Here is a 17661-nt window from a genome sequence, read left to right as displayed (position 1 = left end):
ACTTGTCTAGTCTCTATGCTCACTTCACTCGTCTAGTCTCTATGCTCACTTCACTCGTCTAGTCTCTATGCTCACTTCACTTGTCTAGTCTCTATGCTCACTTCACTCGTCTAGTCTCTATGCTCACTTCACTCGTCTAGTCTCTATGCTCACTTCACTTGTCTAGTCTCTATGCTCACTTCACTCGTCTAGTCTCTATGCTCACTTCACTCGTCTAGTCTCTATGCTCACTTCACTTGTCTAGTCTCTATGCTCACTTCACTCGTCTAGTCTCTATGCTCACTTCACTCGTCTAGTCTCTATGCTCACTTCACTTGTCTAGTCTCTATGCTCCACTATCTCGCTTCGCTCGATAGTGTCGCTCTACTCGATAGTGTCGCTCTACTCGATAATCGCTCTGCTCGATTACATAATTTCTTTCATAAACACACTCACTCAATTAAGCAGGTTTTCCTAAATCTTACATAACAACCCCAAAAATCCTTACATAACAACTTACCAAGCCACCTATAAAGCCGCTCAAACTGTCTCCACTTTATTCACCTCTCACTGCATCGACTCCTTTTTAGCGGAATTTATAGTGTGTGATTGGAGTTAAATTTGTATGGTCATTTTAGAGTGGCCAAAAGCCCCAAAGGGATATGGACAGAGCCGATATATCGGAGACGCTGCAGATTCTAAACTTACTTAAAACAAGTCCATTTCCCTCGGTATTATTGCCAATAGTTTTTCACCCAACACTATCGAGCAAAGCGAGATTGTGGAGCCCACACTGACCTCTTATTTGCATAGACACGGGTTTGATTGCTCAACTAATAGAGGAGTATAATTCAATAGCTGCTGGGTCAATATGGGTGACAAGGAAATAGATAGCCTGCACTCAAACACCGCCGATAACACCGCCACATCTCAAACAAATACACAGCAGCTCCATACTACTATCGAGCAGAGCGAGATAGTGGAGCAACATCTGGCGCCTTTTCACCATGCCACTATTGAGCAACATCTGGCGCCTTTTCACCATGCCACTATTGAGCAGAGCGAGATAGTAGAGCAAGATCTGGCGCCTTTCCACCTTCAAAGTGATCACCTTGAAAGTGACCACGGTTCAACGATAGATAGTGAAACCTCACACCAACCACCAGACCCAATATTGGGACCACTAGCCGACTTGGAAAAAAGTATCACATCCTTTGAGTCTTTCCAACAACAAGAATTGGCCAAGTTGCAATCGGTAAAATCAACAAAGTCCATCTTATCCAAGGAAACACTACGAGTCAAAAGGTCTGAAAAAAGAGGTATACTACCTAGTATCGTGTTTATTCCAGAGTACAAGGATGCAAGAGAATACCTGGTGAAAATCAAGTATTGCATAGTTACAATCATCTCATTGGCTTCAATTACAGGACCAATGGGTACATCAATCATGTTGCCTGCAATCGACGATATTGTTGTCAAATTGAACACAACAACATCAATGGTTAATATCTCAGTTGGTATATACTTGTTATCCTTGGGTATTTTCCCTCTTTGGTGGTCATCTTTTAGTGAGCGCATTGGTCGGAGAACTATTTATGTCATTAGTTTTGTATTCTTTGTTGCATTCAGTATTGGCACTGCATTGTCTCCTAGCATCGGCGCATTGATAGTACTAAGAGTACTACAAGGTGGCTCCTCTGCTAGCGTCCAAGCCGTCGGAGCAGGAACTATAGCCGACTTGTTCGCACCTACAGAAAGAGGCGTAGCTATGGGGTGGTATTATTTGGGCCCTTTAATGGGTCCATTTTTGGCACCTGTTTTGGGTGGTGCTGTCTCTCAGGCATGGGGATGGAGAGCTACTCAATGGCTTTTGATGATTGTTGCCGCCTGCAATTTGATCTCAATTCTACTATTCTTACCAGAGACCTTGAGGTGTGTTGACAATATTGCCATGTTGAGGAAAATCATGCAGCAGCAACAGCAAGAACAACAAAATAAGGAAGAAGAAGGAGAGCAGTTGCTGCCGAAACAAGGAGATTGCACCGAAAAGGATCGTGATTATGAGGAAAAAGAAAACGAAAAGACTGATGGCAGTAGCAATTTCAGCAATCATGAAGATGGTGTATCCGGGGCTCATTCCCAACAACCGCAGGCAATTATCGATGAACGTGAATTGGAACGTGTAGCAACTAATCTCAGTCGTAGATCAGTTACTCAATCTATAAGATCATACATTGAAGATGATCTGGATGAAGGACCAATCGTTGATCCCGTGATGCCCACTTTATCTAGACTCACAACAAATAGATCTTTTTACTCTCGAAGAGTTCAACTGAATTATGTTTCAAATGAAATTCGTCGTTCAATGTCGATTAATCAGCTGGATTTACAACCAAAACCTGAATGTTCTAAATCTTCTAAATCTGTTCCAAATACACCACCACCATCATCATCATCATCATCACCATCATCATCTTTTAAAGGTAGAAAAGCAGAATTCAAACGGAATTGCTACGACTTATTTATTCGTCCGTTACACTCCCTTGTTTTATTGAAACACCCACCAGTCCTTCTTGTTATTATATATTCCGCCATTTCATTTGCAGTCATTTATTTCTTCAACATGACCATATCATATGAATATTCGCGTGAACCATATCATTTTAGTCAAGTTATTGTTGGGTTGATGTACATTCCTAATTCCATCACCTATCTCGCTGCATCAATGATTGGCGGGAGATGGAATGATCATTTATTAAACAAATATGCTAAAAAGCATGGTGAGTTAGTCCCGGAAGCCCGCATTTCATGGAACATAGTGCTAGCTGTTTTTTTGTATCCCATGGCTTGTTTAATCTTTGGTTGGACAATCAAGTATGGAGAATTTTGGCTTGTTCCGTTGATTGGTACAGCAATATGCGGATTTGCTTCTATGTTGGTAATTGGTGCAACGGTAACTTATCTTGTTGATACATTACCTGGTAAGGGAGCCACGGGTGTAGCATTAAATAATTTGATTCGACAGATTCTTGCTGCTATTGCTACGTTTATTGTGGAACCATTGTTGAGAGCAATTGGGCCGGGAATATTGTTTACTATTTTGATGGGGATTTTGACAGTTGCAAGCTTAATTTTGGTTTATTTAAAAAAGAAAGGTGCTTATTTTAGAGAGAATTATGATTTAATGAAATTGTACGAAAAGCTATGAATGAGACAGTATGGAGAGGCAAAGTGCATATATATAGGTACATATATCTATATATAAAGATATATAATATTGCATTTCCAATATAGTTATAATTGCATATTAACTAGGCCACGCCTATTTCCTATTCCAAATTCATAATGTTTTCAAAAATGTAGTCAACATTTAAACCAACCTTCTTCAATTCGTCCAATTGTTCAAGTAAAACTTTCAAAAAATCCCGATATAATTTCCGGTCCTTAACTTTATACACTGGCTCCTCCGTTTCGGGGTTATGGCCATCAATAATCAATAATGTTCCGTATAGATGCTTCTTTATTGTTTTATGTAACTTGACAAATTCTTCAATACACCAATCAATTAACCCCGAAGAGTCAATTTTCACAGCTGCTCCTGACTTTCTGAGTAATGGAGCTATTCTATCATTGTATGTTTCAATAGTTCGTCGAATGATAGCAACATTGATAACCAATAAATTGGATAGGTAGTTAACTACATCGATTTTTGTACTTCCTTGAAGACCAACTATTAACTTTGACACTGTAGTGGATAAATATAGGGATGTCGAGCCCAAGTATGCTTGTATACCTGATTCCAAATTTCCCAACTGGTCATATAATGTGAGGATTTGTGCAAGCTCACTAGCGGTGAGTTTGGAGATTTTGTTCAGCAAGTCAAACAAAAGACACCGAATGATTTCATCTTTTCTATTGGAGATCTTAATATTGGACACATCAAGCAACAATGATTCATCAGAGAAACTGTCACTACCGCTGATTGATTTGTGTTTATCTAATGCTTTTTCCAAATTCTTGAGCTTGGACTCTATTGTTGTGAGCAAGTTAACTGCCTGTCGAAATTCATTATGTGAAATCTCTATATCAACATCGTCTAATTTATCCTCCAAATTTTTGATATTATTGAAAAAATCAGATTTGCCATTAAACGAACTATTGTATTTCAAACTGGTACCGAAATCGTGGGACCGGTTTCTTGAATGAACTCGCGCACTAATGTCATGTAAAACAAACTCAGATGAACTACGTTTATCCCCCCCGTGTACCGAACCACCTCTATTTCCCACTCCGCTGCCACTTTGTCGCTTCCCTTGTTCATCAATGACTCCCGAAGTTTCGTGAGATCCCGAGTTTCGCATCGTTTCTCTCAATTGTCTCTTTTCTTCCTTTGTTTCAGAGACTGATACTGGTGCATTATTTTCCATAGTAATGGATCCGCGAATTACTCGTTGTTCGTGAATCATTTGGTTTTTGCCCTTGTTGAAAGCATCTGTGATTTTGACTAAATGATCGTACCGATCTGTCAGATATATATAGCTTAGTGATTTCGTTTTGATATGGATAAAATACAATGAATCATCGTTAGTGGTTGGTTTGATCTGGGTTAAGGATACCTGAGTTAATGGCCAACACTGAATAGCTTGCAATCTAGTAGATTTGTTGTTACTACTGGTACTACTATTGTCGTTATTGATGTCGTCGTTGTTGCTGCTGCGGTGATGGTGGTTGTCGTTACTGTTCCCATTCTGCTTCTTTGTTGCAATCAATAGCAAATCATTCAAAACAAACAAATGCCCGGCATTACTTGGCTTCCAAGTACCTGCATTAACCTCGTGCCATCTTCCACTCTCCGCCAAAACGTGTCTTCCTGGTAGTGGCTGGATAAATTTCGAAGCGCCATCCACATGTTTGAACAATGATTGTAACTCCTTTGCCCAGTGTTTTTCCAAAATAAGAACTGATGATCTATCTTTATTCCTAGTCAAGTTTTGGTTCCTGTGCTGGTGCTGATTCTGGTTTTGGTGCTGGTTTTGGTTTTGGTTTTGGTTTTGGTTTTGGTTCTGATGCTGTTCCTGCAGCTCATACTCCAAACTGAGTCTTCGTTGTGCTGTTTCCGTAAAAACATCCAATACTTCAAATAAATTCTTTGTTGTACTCCTCAAATTCAACAATTCCTCTTGTGTCTCCTTGAGATCCTTGGTCAATGCCAATATATTTTTTTGATTTTGGTTTATGTTGCTCTTAATATCTCGGGTAATAATTTGTTCTTGCTTGACCAAGGATTTGTAATAATCATCGACTTCAGCAGCAGAACCATGTTCCAATTCCTTGAAAATCTTTTGCTGAACCGTCAACGCTTTTGGAAGAGCCATCAAGTTGTCGATATTCGGCAATGGCGGTGCATTGGCAGATCCTTGAGAAAATGACCGGCCGTGTTGTTGGTGCGCTGCAGCATGAATACTAAACCTTCTATTTTGTCGTTGATTATTGCTGGAATCAAGATAGGCACCACCACCACCACCACCACCACCAGGGACTTGCAACAGATTATTCTTGGAACTAGCATACAAATTCGTCCCTATTAATGTCGTCTTGCTATTAGGATTATCTCTTGCACCAAAGGGAACAGCATTCGTCAACAAATTCTTGTTATTCGTTTCTACACGAGTCAAAACATCATTAGCATAGGGATTAACAGTACCCTCAAAGTTTTTCTGCCACGTAGCTTTGCTTTTCCTATTCCTAAGCTTATTCATATCAAACCTATCGGCCTAAATCACCACCACAATCTACCAATTCAAAGGAATATTGACCAATTCAAAAGGGTATTCCCCCCTTATAACAGCGGCTAGCGAGTGAAAAAAAATTGAATGAAAAAAAAAAAACAAACCAACCAACCAACCCAACTCGAGGTTAAGTTTTCAATTAAAAGAAGAAGCTTAGGAAGTAGTGAAGGAGACACGGGAAACAACAGGGGGCCAAGGTTGTAAGATTAGGTTGAAGTGTGAGTAAATTGGCGTTTGAATTATTTTGTGTGAATTAAAGGGGGGCCCTTTCTTTTATCAAATGTCACTTACAAGTAAGGAACTCAATTATCTTATATGGCGATATTTCCAAGAGTCGGGGTATGACTTGTCTGCTTATACTTTTGATCGACAGTCGCAGTGTCTGAAGTACGAAGATAACCTTAATGAACAGATACTCGAAAAGATACAGCCGGGGTGTCTTGTTGATTTGGTTCAAAAGGGAATACTATATACGATTGTGGAAACCGAAGCTTTAGATGCAAGTGAATACACCTTTTTAGGGTCATTGGTGAGAAATGATTTGGAAAATTTGCAAAAAAATAACACAGTAGCGGCAGCAGCGGCGGCAGCGGCAGCGGCAGCTGGTGCTGGTGCTGGCGCTGCTGGTGCACCTGCACCTGCATCTAGATTCAAGTTGAAGAATGAGGAGGTAAAGAATCCGGAAACGGAGGATTTCCTCAATAACGAAGAAACTCCTCAAAACGACGACACTTTCCAAACAATGGTGCTAAGTTCAAAGCTCAGTTTCGCTTCAAGTATAACATGTGCATGGCATCCCATGGCAGAATATCCACACATGGAAGTGTTTGCATACGGCAAGTCCGACGGAAAAGCTAATATAAGTGCTTTGAGAAATGGCGCTATTGTAGAGTCAGTTGAGTTGAGTCATCCAGATATTTTAAATTTCAAAAATAATATCAATATGGTCTCATGGTCACCACTGGGGAATACATTGATTACAACGGGGGCATTCAGCGAAATACGCGCTTGGTCTCCCATGGGTAAGCTAAAAAACATTGCTAATACTGTAATTGATGATTTTGGCAAGGAAACAGAAACAAAAAAGACTATAATCACCACCATCTTATGGAGTATGCAGGGGAAATTTGTTATTACTATAGCAAGCAATAATCAAGTGAATGTGTGGGACGGATTGACATTGTCCTTGGTACGGCAGATCAGGAAGGAGACAGAGGGTGAACCGTTGATACTGGCAGTGTGTTGGCTAGCAGAGGACAAATTTGCCATTTCTACAAATACCAATCTGATCAAAATTTACGATATTAGACCGCCTCAGTATGGAGGAGGTGGTGGAGGAGGAGGAGGAGTTAGCACTAGCACCAATACTCATGAAATCTTTTCAATCGGTAGCCTTGCCGGTCACGATAACCACATTTCATCGATGAAACTAAACAGTGAATCTAAACTTTTAGCAACGTGTTCCGACTTTGATTACGAAATTAAGGTGTGGAGTAGCTTGTCAAGTCTGACTTGCTTGGATTTAAACGTGAAAGCGGATAAAAAACAAGACGTGAAGTTGCACACATCGCCGATCATTGAGTTGGACTGGATTCCTCTTTCGGCAAAGAACATTCTTTTATCAATATCCATGGATTCAGTATTGAACATCTGGGATGCCGACACGGGAGAAAATATCAAGAGCTCAGAACTATTTAAATACAAGAAAAATTTCAGTCAAGACCAGCAAGAGCATATTGGGAAAAATATTCTTACACTCAATGCATCAATGTCGCCGAATGGGAAACTTGTTGCATTGGGCGATGACTATGGGAAAATATCCATATGGAACATTGATTTGGCAACGTACAAGTCACAAGATAAGCATTTTGTCAAGTGTGTTGCAATATACGTCCCGCTGGTACCTCAAGAAATAGACCAGCAAAAGTCGCATTTTGGATTATGTGATTTAAAGTGGGATCACGATTCTTGCAAGTTGATTGCTTCTTACCTTGGAGTGCAAAGTGTCTTGATTGATATCCCGACATCTTCGAGTCTAGATGAGGAACAGAAAGAAGGAAATATGTAATCATGTAACAATATGTATTATAAAACTATCCAAGAATATCAATATAACCTTTTTCTTGCTTCTCTTTCTTGCTTCTCATTCTCTTGCTCTGCTTTATAACCTTTTTCTTGCTTCTCATTTTCTTGCTCTACTACTTTTTATATGGTTTCAGTAGCAGTAGCAGAAATAGCTGATACGGTTTCTGTGGCAATTTTGACAGTTTTCCTCAATGCAGGATTGGTACTTGGAAAGAAAAGATCCATATAACAAGTACCTGCAGCAATCAATGCCAATAGAATTTGTAAAATAGCTGGTTGTTGAGGTTTATCATTTCCATCGGTCAAGGGCCTATTTATTGGCTCATTCAAATAAGATTGTACAGCCAAGAAAACTGCTGCCCATGCTAATACTTTATTTTTCATAAACATCGCGGCCATAGGCATCGATTGTGATAAAATGTTTCCCATATCTTTTCTTGTATTAGCTGGGACATGCTTGTATCTGGGGGGCTAACAGTTAGTAAAAAAAGAAAAAAAAAGACAAAGACAACTGCCGTTGCTAAAACAACGGTTCAATTGATCGCTTATAACCACATACGGAACCACCAAATCCTCTCTTGCCTTTGGTGCCATGATTTGTTCTGGAAGTATTGATCAAGAGATTTCGTTGTAGTTGGAATTGAAAAAAAAATCGTGCAATTTCGCACCAATTTATGGAGCTTCCTATTTGGGCAATGGGCGATGAGCCATCCACTAGTACCACTATCGAGCGAAGACTATCGAGCGAAGACTATCGAGCAGAGCGAGATAGTCTATATCTACTCTTTCCTCTCTATAGACTATGGAGGAGAGACTATCGACCATAGACTATCGAGCAGAGCGAGATAGTCTATATCTACTCTCTCCTCTCTATAGACTATGGAGGAGAGACTATCGAGCAGAGAGATAGTGGAGCACACTAGCTGCTACTGACACTATCGACACTATCGACACTTCTGGGGCCTATAAGCCCAGTATATCATTCTCTGGGGCCTATAAGCCCAGTATATCATTCTCTGGGGTGTATAGTATATCATTCTCTGAAGACCCATGCTTTACATTTTACAAGGGGCCCAGGGGCCCTCTCATTTTGACTAATAGATCACTTTGCTCGATGGTAATAAATCACTCTGGCGGTAGCTGAGTGCTGCTCCACCATCTCGCTTCGCTCGATGGTAATCGCTCGATGGTAATAAATCACTCTGGCGGTAGCTGAGTGCTGCTCCACCATCTCGCTTCGCTCGATGATAATCGCTCAATGGTAATCGCTCAATGGTAATAAATCACTCTGGCGGTAGTATTTTCCAACGATTATTATAATCATATCAAAGGTAAATTTAGCAATGGAGGAAGTTTGACCAGCCACATTTCCTTCTCCCTCTGTTTCTCCTAGCACCCTCTTAAGATGTATTGCCCTTTTCGCCAAATCTCTCATTATCGAGCACTCGTTGGCCTCTAGAATATTATCGATTCGTATAAAAATCTGCCATATCCATTGACTAAATGCCGAGTTTACTGAGACCGTTATTAATCGAGTTAAGCGTGATAGTATTGCAAAACATTCTCTTCTTTGCAATTTGAGAATAAGATAATCCGGGGGCAACTCTTGAAAAATGGAATTTGAGTTTAGTAGTAAACGAGCTGGGGTTTCATGTTTTTCAAAAGTATGATGAAGCATCTTTGACTTTAGAGAGAGGAACAGTTCCATCACCATTGTCAGCCAAACATCATCATCCATCGCCAAGTGTCTATTTTCTTCAACAATCATCTCCAGGTGATCATCATCGTGGTGATGATATAATACCAAATTGATTTTATCAGCTTCATCTTGAACACGTTTTAAATACGACTGAGCATCTAGGTCTGTATCATCACCAACAGCTATAGCCGTAGTAATCCTCAAGTCCTCTTTACCAGACCCCATTAAACCAAACTAAACCAGACTAGAGGCTCACTCAATCGCTTTTCGCTCTTTCGCTTCAAACACTCAATCGCTTTTCGCTCTTTCGCTTCAAACACTCAATCGCTTTTCGCTCTTTCGCTTCAAACACTCAATCGCTTTTCGCTCTTTCGCTTCAAACACTCAATCGCTTTTCGCTCTTTCGCTTCAAACACTCAATCGCTTTTCGCTCTTTCGCTTCAACTCGCTCCATTTTTTCTCTTCTTCTTACTACAAGGTTTCTTTTCTTCTGTTTGTCTTCTTTTCTTCTGTTTGTCTTCTTTTCTTCTGTTTGCTTTGGTTCTTACTTCAAGGGTGGATATGGTTTCACGATAAAGATGGGTCAGAGATTATCATTATTGGCGCCTTCTGCTCCAACGGTTGCGGTATCATCATATGTTGACGCTTTGGATAATTATCAGTTTGTTGAGCTTCTTAACAATTCCCGGTTTCTTAAAACGATCAAAGCTATTGATAAGACGAATGGTTACTTGGTGATTATAAAGATCCTTATAAAGCCTTCAACGCCAAACTATACGATTCAATTCCATGGAATTCTAGAGCTTCTTGTTAAACAATCCTCGATATTGTATCCATACAAAAGTACGCTAACGTGGCATAAACTAATTGAAACTGATCGTGCTGGCTATTTGATCCGACAGATGGGTAAAACCAATTTATACGATCGACTATCATTACGCCCCTTCCTAGAGCCAATAGAAAAGCTTTTCATTACTTTCCAATTGCTCAAAACAGTCAGCGAATTGCATGCATTGAATATACACCATGGCGACTTACGCTTGGAAAATATACTAGTAACATCTTCTAATTGGGTGCTTTTAACAGATTTCGCAAGCTTGACAAAACCTGTGTTTTTACCAGAGGATAACCCTAACCAGTTCTCCTTTTACTTTGATAGCTCTGGTCGGAGGGTGTGCTATATTGCACCAGAACGCTTCTACAACAGTCTGGATAACCCAAAAAATATCCTGAATTTCAATGACGATGGCGTGTTCAAACTACGACACGTTATCACTGACGAAATGGATTTGTTCAGTTTGGGATGTGTCCTTGCCGAGCTTTGGCTAGATGGAGAGCCTACATTCACCCTCTCCCAATTATTCAAGTTTATGAAAAATGACTATGTACCAGAATTGTCAAATATCCCCAACCCAAACATGATAAAACTTTTGCAAAAATTAATAAGAGTCAACCCGGGAGAGCGCACAGGTGCAAGAGAGCTACTTGAAGAGTTTAAAGGATTGTGTTTTCCGGAATTCTTCAACACCTTTTTATACGGTTTAATGGAGTCTTTTAATGATCAAAGCAAATTTACAAATAAAAATGTACCAGATGGAAAAACCACAAGCATTACTGATAACAAACTAAATTATTTATACAACAAGTACGATGAAATTAGCAAGAATTTGGGATTTGTGTACGCTCAACAACAACAACAACAACAACAAAAGGTTGTCACCACTGATCCATTGCCAATGAAACTCAACTTACCTGGAATGCCTCACGATTACAGAATTCAACCGAAACGATACGTTGATGAGGACGTTTACGAATCAGCACTCATCATTTTAGATTTGGTGACTTCTTTTTCCAAGTCGCTAAAGTTTGTTGAGTCTAAAGTTAAATGTTGTGAATTGATATTATCGTTATCAGAACATATGAATGACGAATCTAAATTAGACCGATCGCTTCCTTATTTATGTTCAATGTTGGATGAGTACATAGAGGCTACTTCTTATCACCAGGCATATGCACATCATCAAGTTTCACCAAAGGTGGTTTGCACTGCTGTTTATGCAATCACCAGTCTTGTTATGTCCTGCTCCTACATTACCCCTATTAATGTGCTTCTTTTCCCAGAATACTTACTACCCAAGATTTATGCACTTCTTAATCTCAAAACAGACCCTCATTCGCAACGGTTGGTTAATGGGTGTGTTGCTGCTTGCTTGCCCTACTTGGCTGTTGTTGCAAAGAAATTTTGGACAATGTCTAAAGCCTTCAAAGCAACATATTCAACGAATGCGGCTAGCTTGTTGCCTGATGAGGTGATAAAGTCGGTGACTATGATGAACTTGTCTAAAGACCAACTCGTTCAGAAATTCAAAGACTTGACTTTGTTACTCTTGACAGACTCAGAAGCATCTGTTAAGGTGAGTCTCCTCGAAAACATTTTACCACTTTGTCAATTCTTTGGCAAGGACAAAACAAACGATATAATTTTACCACATTTAATATCATATTTGAATGATCCAAACCCAACGCTACGATTGGCTTTCCTTTCAGCTGTGCTTCAAATGGGTCCATTTATTGGGGCATTATCTTTTGAGCAATACATTTTACCACTCTTAATCCAAACAGTTGGCGAAGGAGATCAACTTGTTATTTTGAAAGTGCTTGAAATCTTTAACTTTTTTGTTCTGGAAAAACTCATTAATGCCAGATTGGAATTCAATGCTCTTGAGATTTATACGGAGTTACTATCAAGCTCAATTTATTTATTGTTACACCCTAATGAGTGGATAAGACAATCCTTGATGAGTTTGATCATTTCAATAAGCAACAATCTTACCGATGCGGATCGCTATTGTTTTCTATACCCCTTGATTAAAGGATACTTGGTTTATGATGTATTCAAAATAGATTGGAACACTCTTTACCCGAGCCTCACAAGACCCATTAGTAAACAAGCATTTGATATGGCGAATACTTGGGCTCTCAATTTTACAAGCAAGTCCTTGTTTTGGCAACAAAAGAGTTTTTCCTTATTGCAACAACAACAACAGCATAAGCATCATCATCATCATCATCATCATCATCATCAACAACAACAACTGCAGCATCAATATCAATATAATTCGGATGGGCAATCCAAAAGAAGAGTGATTGCGTTTTCGAAAAATATGGGAAAGTCGGTTTATTTGCCTAAAATGAGTACAGTGATATCTTACAATAGTGGAAGAAGCAAGGAGAATGTGCCATTGAGTTCCGAGGACAAGCAGTGGCTTTTGAAATTGAAATCTATTGGTATTGGCGATAAATCTCTTTGGAAATTATTTGTTTTGAGAGACTACATATATCGTGTTAGTAGAATAACACCTACACAAACATCGCATTTTGAGCAGACTACAGTTACTCCAAGAAACGTTTTTTTAGATGTAATCTACAAAACGGAACCTGTTGTTTCAGCAAATGAGTCCCATCACAATGAAAAAAAGATCATTTGTAAATCGGGGGATGCTGTTTCCGTTAAAAGTATTGAGCACAGTCTAGAGCATTCATTGGTGTTACCAAACATGGAGAGAGTTACTGCTTCGGTTCAAACTGTTGAAGCCAATGTTTTTGGTGAAATGGAATTGAGTAATGGTATCAGCTCAAAACCGTCGTATCTTAGCGATCCCTCATTTAGCCATAAAACCTTCCACGTTAGCGAGTCGAGAATAATAACCTCGTATGTAAAGCATACCTATACCGGATCGAACCCATTCATTTTGAAGTACTTGCAAAATTTAAAACTAACCGCTACATTGGAAGATTTCCCAGTCTTTGGTAAAGTGGTAAAAGCGCGGACCTCATCCACCGTTGAAGAGGAGATGAAAGAACCGAATATATTCGATTTGAATGTACGCAGAACTAGCGAGGATATTGATGCTTTTACATGCTTGACTATGTCGCCAACTCTAGAGTTTTTTGTTACTGGTTCCGAGAATGGGGTCGTTAAGATTTGGGACAGCTTAAAGTTGGAAAACATTACAAGGGCCAAAAACTCTAATCAGTCGATTGAATTCAACTCGCGAATTACATCGTTGACATTTCTCAAAAATAGATGTTGTTTGATTGTCACTACTAGGGATGGAATGATTCGAATATTGCGCATTGATGTATTGGAAAATAAGAATAAAAAGATCCAAAAAATCTTGAAACCGGTGGTTATCAGACTGATATTGGCAGCAGATTCGTTCATTACTCATGTTCGTGTAACTGATAATTTGATGTGCTGTGCCGATTACCAACTGAAAATTAATGTATATGATATGACTACTATGGATAAGTTATATTCGTTGCAGAATCCATTATCATATGGACTTGTGACAAGTCTCATTGTTGGTGAAGCAGAGCATAGTTGGGCCATCATCGGCACAAATAGCGGATATTTAACGTTGTTGGATTTGAGATTCAAGATTCTTGTAAAATCGTGGAATATCGAAGTCACAAACAGCAATCAAGGAAATACTACGGTTGTTGATTGTATCCATAGTATCAAATTGTTGGATAATAAACCCCCACAGAGTAGTTTGAAGTTTGAAAAAACGGAGGGATCTTTATATTTCATAGTAAAAAGCCTGCCTGATAATATGGAATCAATTTGGGAACTTCCTTCTACAGAATGCAAAGAGGTGATGAGGGACAACCAATCTCTCTCTTATAAATGCAAATTATTAGAGGTGCGCAACGACGTACTGCAGTTTACAATTGAGGAATTGATTGACAATATCAATTTGGAAGTAAAGTGAAAAAGAAACAGCAAGAGGGTGCTCCTTCATCGTCGTTATCATCACCTAAACTAAACTGTGGTATATATATAAGAAGATCCAAGATACTTGTTTCATTTGGTAGCCCATTTTTTTCCCTCATCATCATCTTTCTACAAACGAAGCAGGCTTGACTGAAAAATTGATTGAAAAACTCAACTTATACAGATGGATACATGTTTATTATATGGTTAAACGAAACAGAGAAGATGAACATGAGACCGAGACGCATACCAATACTATTGCCTTGAATGAAGCATCTTCTTTTTCTTATGTGGAGTGTCTTTATTGTGGTTCGAAATATGTATCGTATTTGGACTGCGAATCTCATATCATGATGTCTCATCAAAATAGATGCCTTTCATGTAGTAAAGTGTTTCCCAACGAGCACATTTTAAACTTGCATATTGACGAGGTGCACAATGTATTCTTGCGTATCAAAAGAGAACTGGGCCAAGCCACACTCTGCTGTTTTTCAGAACTTTGTTCACAGCAGTTTAGTTCATTAGAACAGAGACGCTTGCATTTGATTGAAAAACACAATTATCCTAGCGACTATCCATTTAGTATTACAAGCACCGGTATATAGGAAAATAGAATTGATCAATCGCCGTTTTCAAGTGGTTGTTTTTCTAGTTTGCGTTTCTTTTTACTAGTAACTTGCGGATTTCTGTTTAATGATTGAATAAGCTTTTTGTCAAAGTCACTCGAACAAGCAGGACACTTTGCATTTTCGGGTATTTTGCTCATAATGCATAGACAAATAGAACATACATACCCCAAATCGACGGGTTTCTTGGTGATAAAACAGCTTGCCTTGTAGTTGACTTGAGAATTTGTTGGCAAGATGATATAGGGCCGAAGGTTGGGTTCGATGAAAAACGCCGTTGAAAGTAGTTGGATCATTCCACGGGGATCTTCAATATGGAGATAAACTCCGTTAGTAGCATCGCTTGCTTGCTGTAGATATGATGAATTTTTGTGCCCCAACTTGGCTATATCTATGGACACTTTTAGCTTTTGAGCAGTGAATATACAGTTCATTAGTGGTATATAATTTAGACTATCGTCAGAGTCGTTAGCGCTGACTATTAGTATTCTCGATTTCATCGATATCGCCGATGAGGATGTGCTCAACGAGACGCCACTTGCTGCTTTTGCCGATGAATTCATCGACGCTGTTGTGATGGCAGAGGCTGTAGTTGTAGTTATACTCTGATCCAACGTTAGCATTCTATTGGTATATGTAAGTGCCATGCTTATTGCCCCCGTAATAGTCGGTCCTTTTCCCTTTGTAACCTTGCTTGTTTCTTCAATAAATTTTGTTAATTCTTGTAAGACCACTTCATCAATTTTCTTGAATTGTCTATACATTCCAGGTGACATCCTGGACTCGCAAGTGGATTTCACGCTGGGATGAGGGTAAAGAAACTTTGAATCTGTAGAAGAACTCGCTATAAAGGCAACTTGGTTCGAGTTGTTCAATGATAAATGACCATTGAGAAACACTAATAGCGATTTTGCTATATCTTCAAGTGTGATTGAGTTTCTGATATTAAACCACCCTTGGCTTGAAACGTCAAGAATAATAGTAAGCAATGAAGGGTCATCATTAGTACTTGACTCTAGCGAAGTCTCTGTAAATATCCTCTCTGTTATCGCCTCCATCTCCCCAATTAGACCTTCAAGAGTAAGTAAAAGGGTATGGGTATTTGTTCACTTTTAACATTCTGGAAAATCGTTTTTCCACTGATGAGATGCCAAACCAACAAGCTGATCACAACAACTTGTGGTGACCAAAACACCTTTACTAGCTTTCAAGAGATCGATAGTCAATCATGATTATGATTATGATAATCCTGCAAGGAAAAGTACCCCAAGTAAAACCTTAAAATTTAGTTTACACAACAAGTATACAAAACACACTATTACACATACTAGCACAACTGGTTTACTGGCACACTAGCCCTCTTAAGCAACTAAAGCGGAAGCAGTAGCGGATTCGTATTTCCAGTTTGGTGGTAATACAGAGACGGACCTGTAGTATCTAGCTAATCTGTGAATTCTTGATTCGATTAAAATTAATCTGAATTTAGAGTCCTTATCCTTTCTGTTTCTTCCCAAGTGCTTTCTAACGGAAACAGCTTTTTTAATTAAAAAGTACAAGTCTTCTGGGATTTCTGGTGCCAATCCATTGGATTTCAAAATTCTCAAGATCTTGTTACCGGTAACGACTTTAGTTTGTGAAACACCGTGAGCATCTCTCAAAACAACACCAATTGATGATGGGGTCAAACCTTTTCTAGCGTACTTGATGATTTGTTCCACAACGTCATTGCTAGATAATTTGAACCAAGATGGTGAGTTCCTTGAGTAAGGAATAGCAGATGAAGAAATACCTTTTCCCTAAAAAAAAAAGAGGAGATACCTGTTAGTATACTCAATCAAGAGGCAATAAAAACCAGCCAATAAACCAACAAACACACCAACCAACAAACAAACCAATTCCCCATGTTTTTTCTTTGACTCGTGTTGGACTAAAGCCAAAAAATTCCAAAGGGGATTGGGGGGGGGAGGTGGTCTGGTGAGCAGTCTAGGTAGCGGGCTTGGTGAGCAGTTTGGTGAGAGAGTCCCATTACAGATGTAACCCAACGAAATGTTCGAGGCATCAAATACTCAAAGCGTATATAGTAACAGTTCTAGGTACATGTTTCGACCGGAGACGAACTGTTTACTTTGAGAAAGACCCTTGTAACATCGTGGTAATAAATCTTGTTCCTTCCCCCGCCTCCCCAAAAGGGATTGGGTTCAGAAATGGTTTCTTCAACACATGTTCTTTCCGATTATAATAGTCACATACAGATGAATGCATACGACCCATGATGAATAGTCCTTAATGTTATTTAGTTGACGACAAAGATGATAAAAAGAAACAAAGGTAATAAGTAGTGGTGATGAGATTGATAAAATCTTCTTGACTGAAAAAAGTGAAAAATTTTATTGTTCAAAAGTGCACGACATTTGAGATGATGAGAGCTACCATATACAAAAGAAAAAATGTACTCACGTGATCTATCATTTATATGCAGGGTGAGAGAAAGTTACCCGGACAGGACGATGGAAAGCTAGAGCTCCTCTCTCAAATGGGGGGCGTGCACCCCCCCCCTCCCGCGCGCGCCCCACTGATAACGGTATGAAAAGGGTAGAAATATCAACCAACAGTAAAGATATAACAACAAAGTTATCAATGGTAAGGATATAACTGTAAAGTTACAATTGATGATTCTTTTTTGATCTCAGCGACAGCTTTCATCAG

General features: G+C 39.2%; 7 protein-coding genes across 7 annotated transcripts; 3 read left to right on the top strand and 4 right to left on the bottom strand. All coding sequences in view use genetic code 12, as the record gives it.

Moving 5' to 3' along the window:
* Window positions 1–850: 850 nt before the first annotated feature.
* Window positions 851–3187, top strand: QDR3 (Qdr3p; the record flags this gene model as incomplete). The annotated part of the gene is made up of 1 exon (XM_049325820.1): window positions 851–3187. The coding sequence occupies one exon, from the start codon at window positions 851–853 to the stop codon at window positions 3185–3187; it is 2337 nt and encodes a 778-aa protein (XP_049178672.1).
* Window positions 3188–3308: 121 nt separating this feature from the next.
* Window positions 3309–5738, bottom strand: EXO84 (exocyst subunit; the record flags this gene model as incomplete). The annotated part of the gene is made up of 1 exon (XM_049325819.1): window positions 3309–5738. One exon carries the CDS (start codon window positions 5736–5738, stop codon window positions 3309–3311), a length of 2430 nt encoding a protein of 809 aa, XP_049178671.1.
* A 310-nt stretch (window positions 5739–6048) lies between these two features.
* KGF56_004384 (uncharacterized protein) lies at window positions 6049–7836 on the top strand (the record flags this gene model as incomplete). The annotated part of the gene is made up of 1 exon (XM_049325818.1): window positions 6049–7836. One exon carries the CDS (start codon window positions 6049–6051, stop codon window positions 7834–7836), a length of 1788 nt encoding a protein of 595 aa, XP_049178670.1.
* A 137-nt stretch (window positions 7837–7973) lies between these two features.
* KGF56_004383 (uncharacterized protein) lies at window positions 7974–8447 on the bottom strand (the record flags this gene model as incomplete). The annotated part of the gene is made up of 2 exons (XM_049325817.1): window positions 7974–8316; window positions 8413–8447. 2 exons carry the CDS (start codon window positions 8445–8447, stop codon window positions 7974–7976), a joined length of 378 nt encoding a protein of 125 aa, XP_049178669.1.
* Window positions 8448–9108: 661 nt separating this feature from the next.
* On the bottom strand, window positions 9109–9777 carry KGF56_004382 (uncharacterized protein; the record flags this gene model as incomplete). The annotated part of the gene is made up of 1 exon (XM_049325814.1): window positions 9109–9777. The coding sequence occupies one exon, from the start codon at window positions 9775–9777 to the stop codon at window positions 9109–9111; it is 669 nt and encodes a 222-aa protein (XP_049178668.1).
* A 353-nt stretch (window positions 9778–10130) lies between these two features.
* KGF56_004381 (VPS15) lies at window positions 10131–14934 on the top strand (the record flags this gene model as incomplete). The annotated part of the gene is made up of 2 exons (XM_049325813.1): window positions 10131–14054; window positions 14431–14934. The coding sequence occupies 2 exons, from the start codon at window positions 10131–10133 to the stop codon at window positions 14932–14934; spliced, it is 4428 nt and encodes a 1475-aa protein (XP_049178667.1).
* Window positions 14935–14948: 14 nt separating this feature from the next.
* KGF56_004380 (TFB4) lies at window positions 14949–17226 on the bottom strand (the record flags this gene model as incomplete). The annotated part of the gene is made up of 3 exons (XM_049325812.1): window positions 14949–15980; window positions 16374–16751; window positions 17206–17226. 3 exons carry the CDS (start codon window positions 17224–17226, stop codon window positions 14949–14951), a joined length of 1431 nt encoding a protein of 476 aa, XP_049178666.1.
* Window positions 17227–17661: the final 435 nt, after the last annotated feature.

Source organism: Candida oxycetoniae (assembly GCF_023343755.2).
Source record: "Candida oxycetoniae strain CBS 10844 chromosome Unknown scaffold15, whole genome shotgun sequence".
NCBI classification, from domain to species: domain Eukaryota; kingdom Fungi; phylum Ascomycota; class Pichiomycetes; order Serinales; family Debaryomycetaceae; genus Lodderomyces; species Lodderomyces oxycetoniae.
The sequence above is the reverse complement of the archived record's forward strand: the minus strand, read 5'-3'. Positions and strand labels throughout refer to the sequence as shown.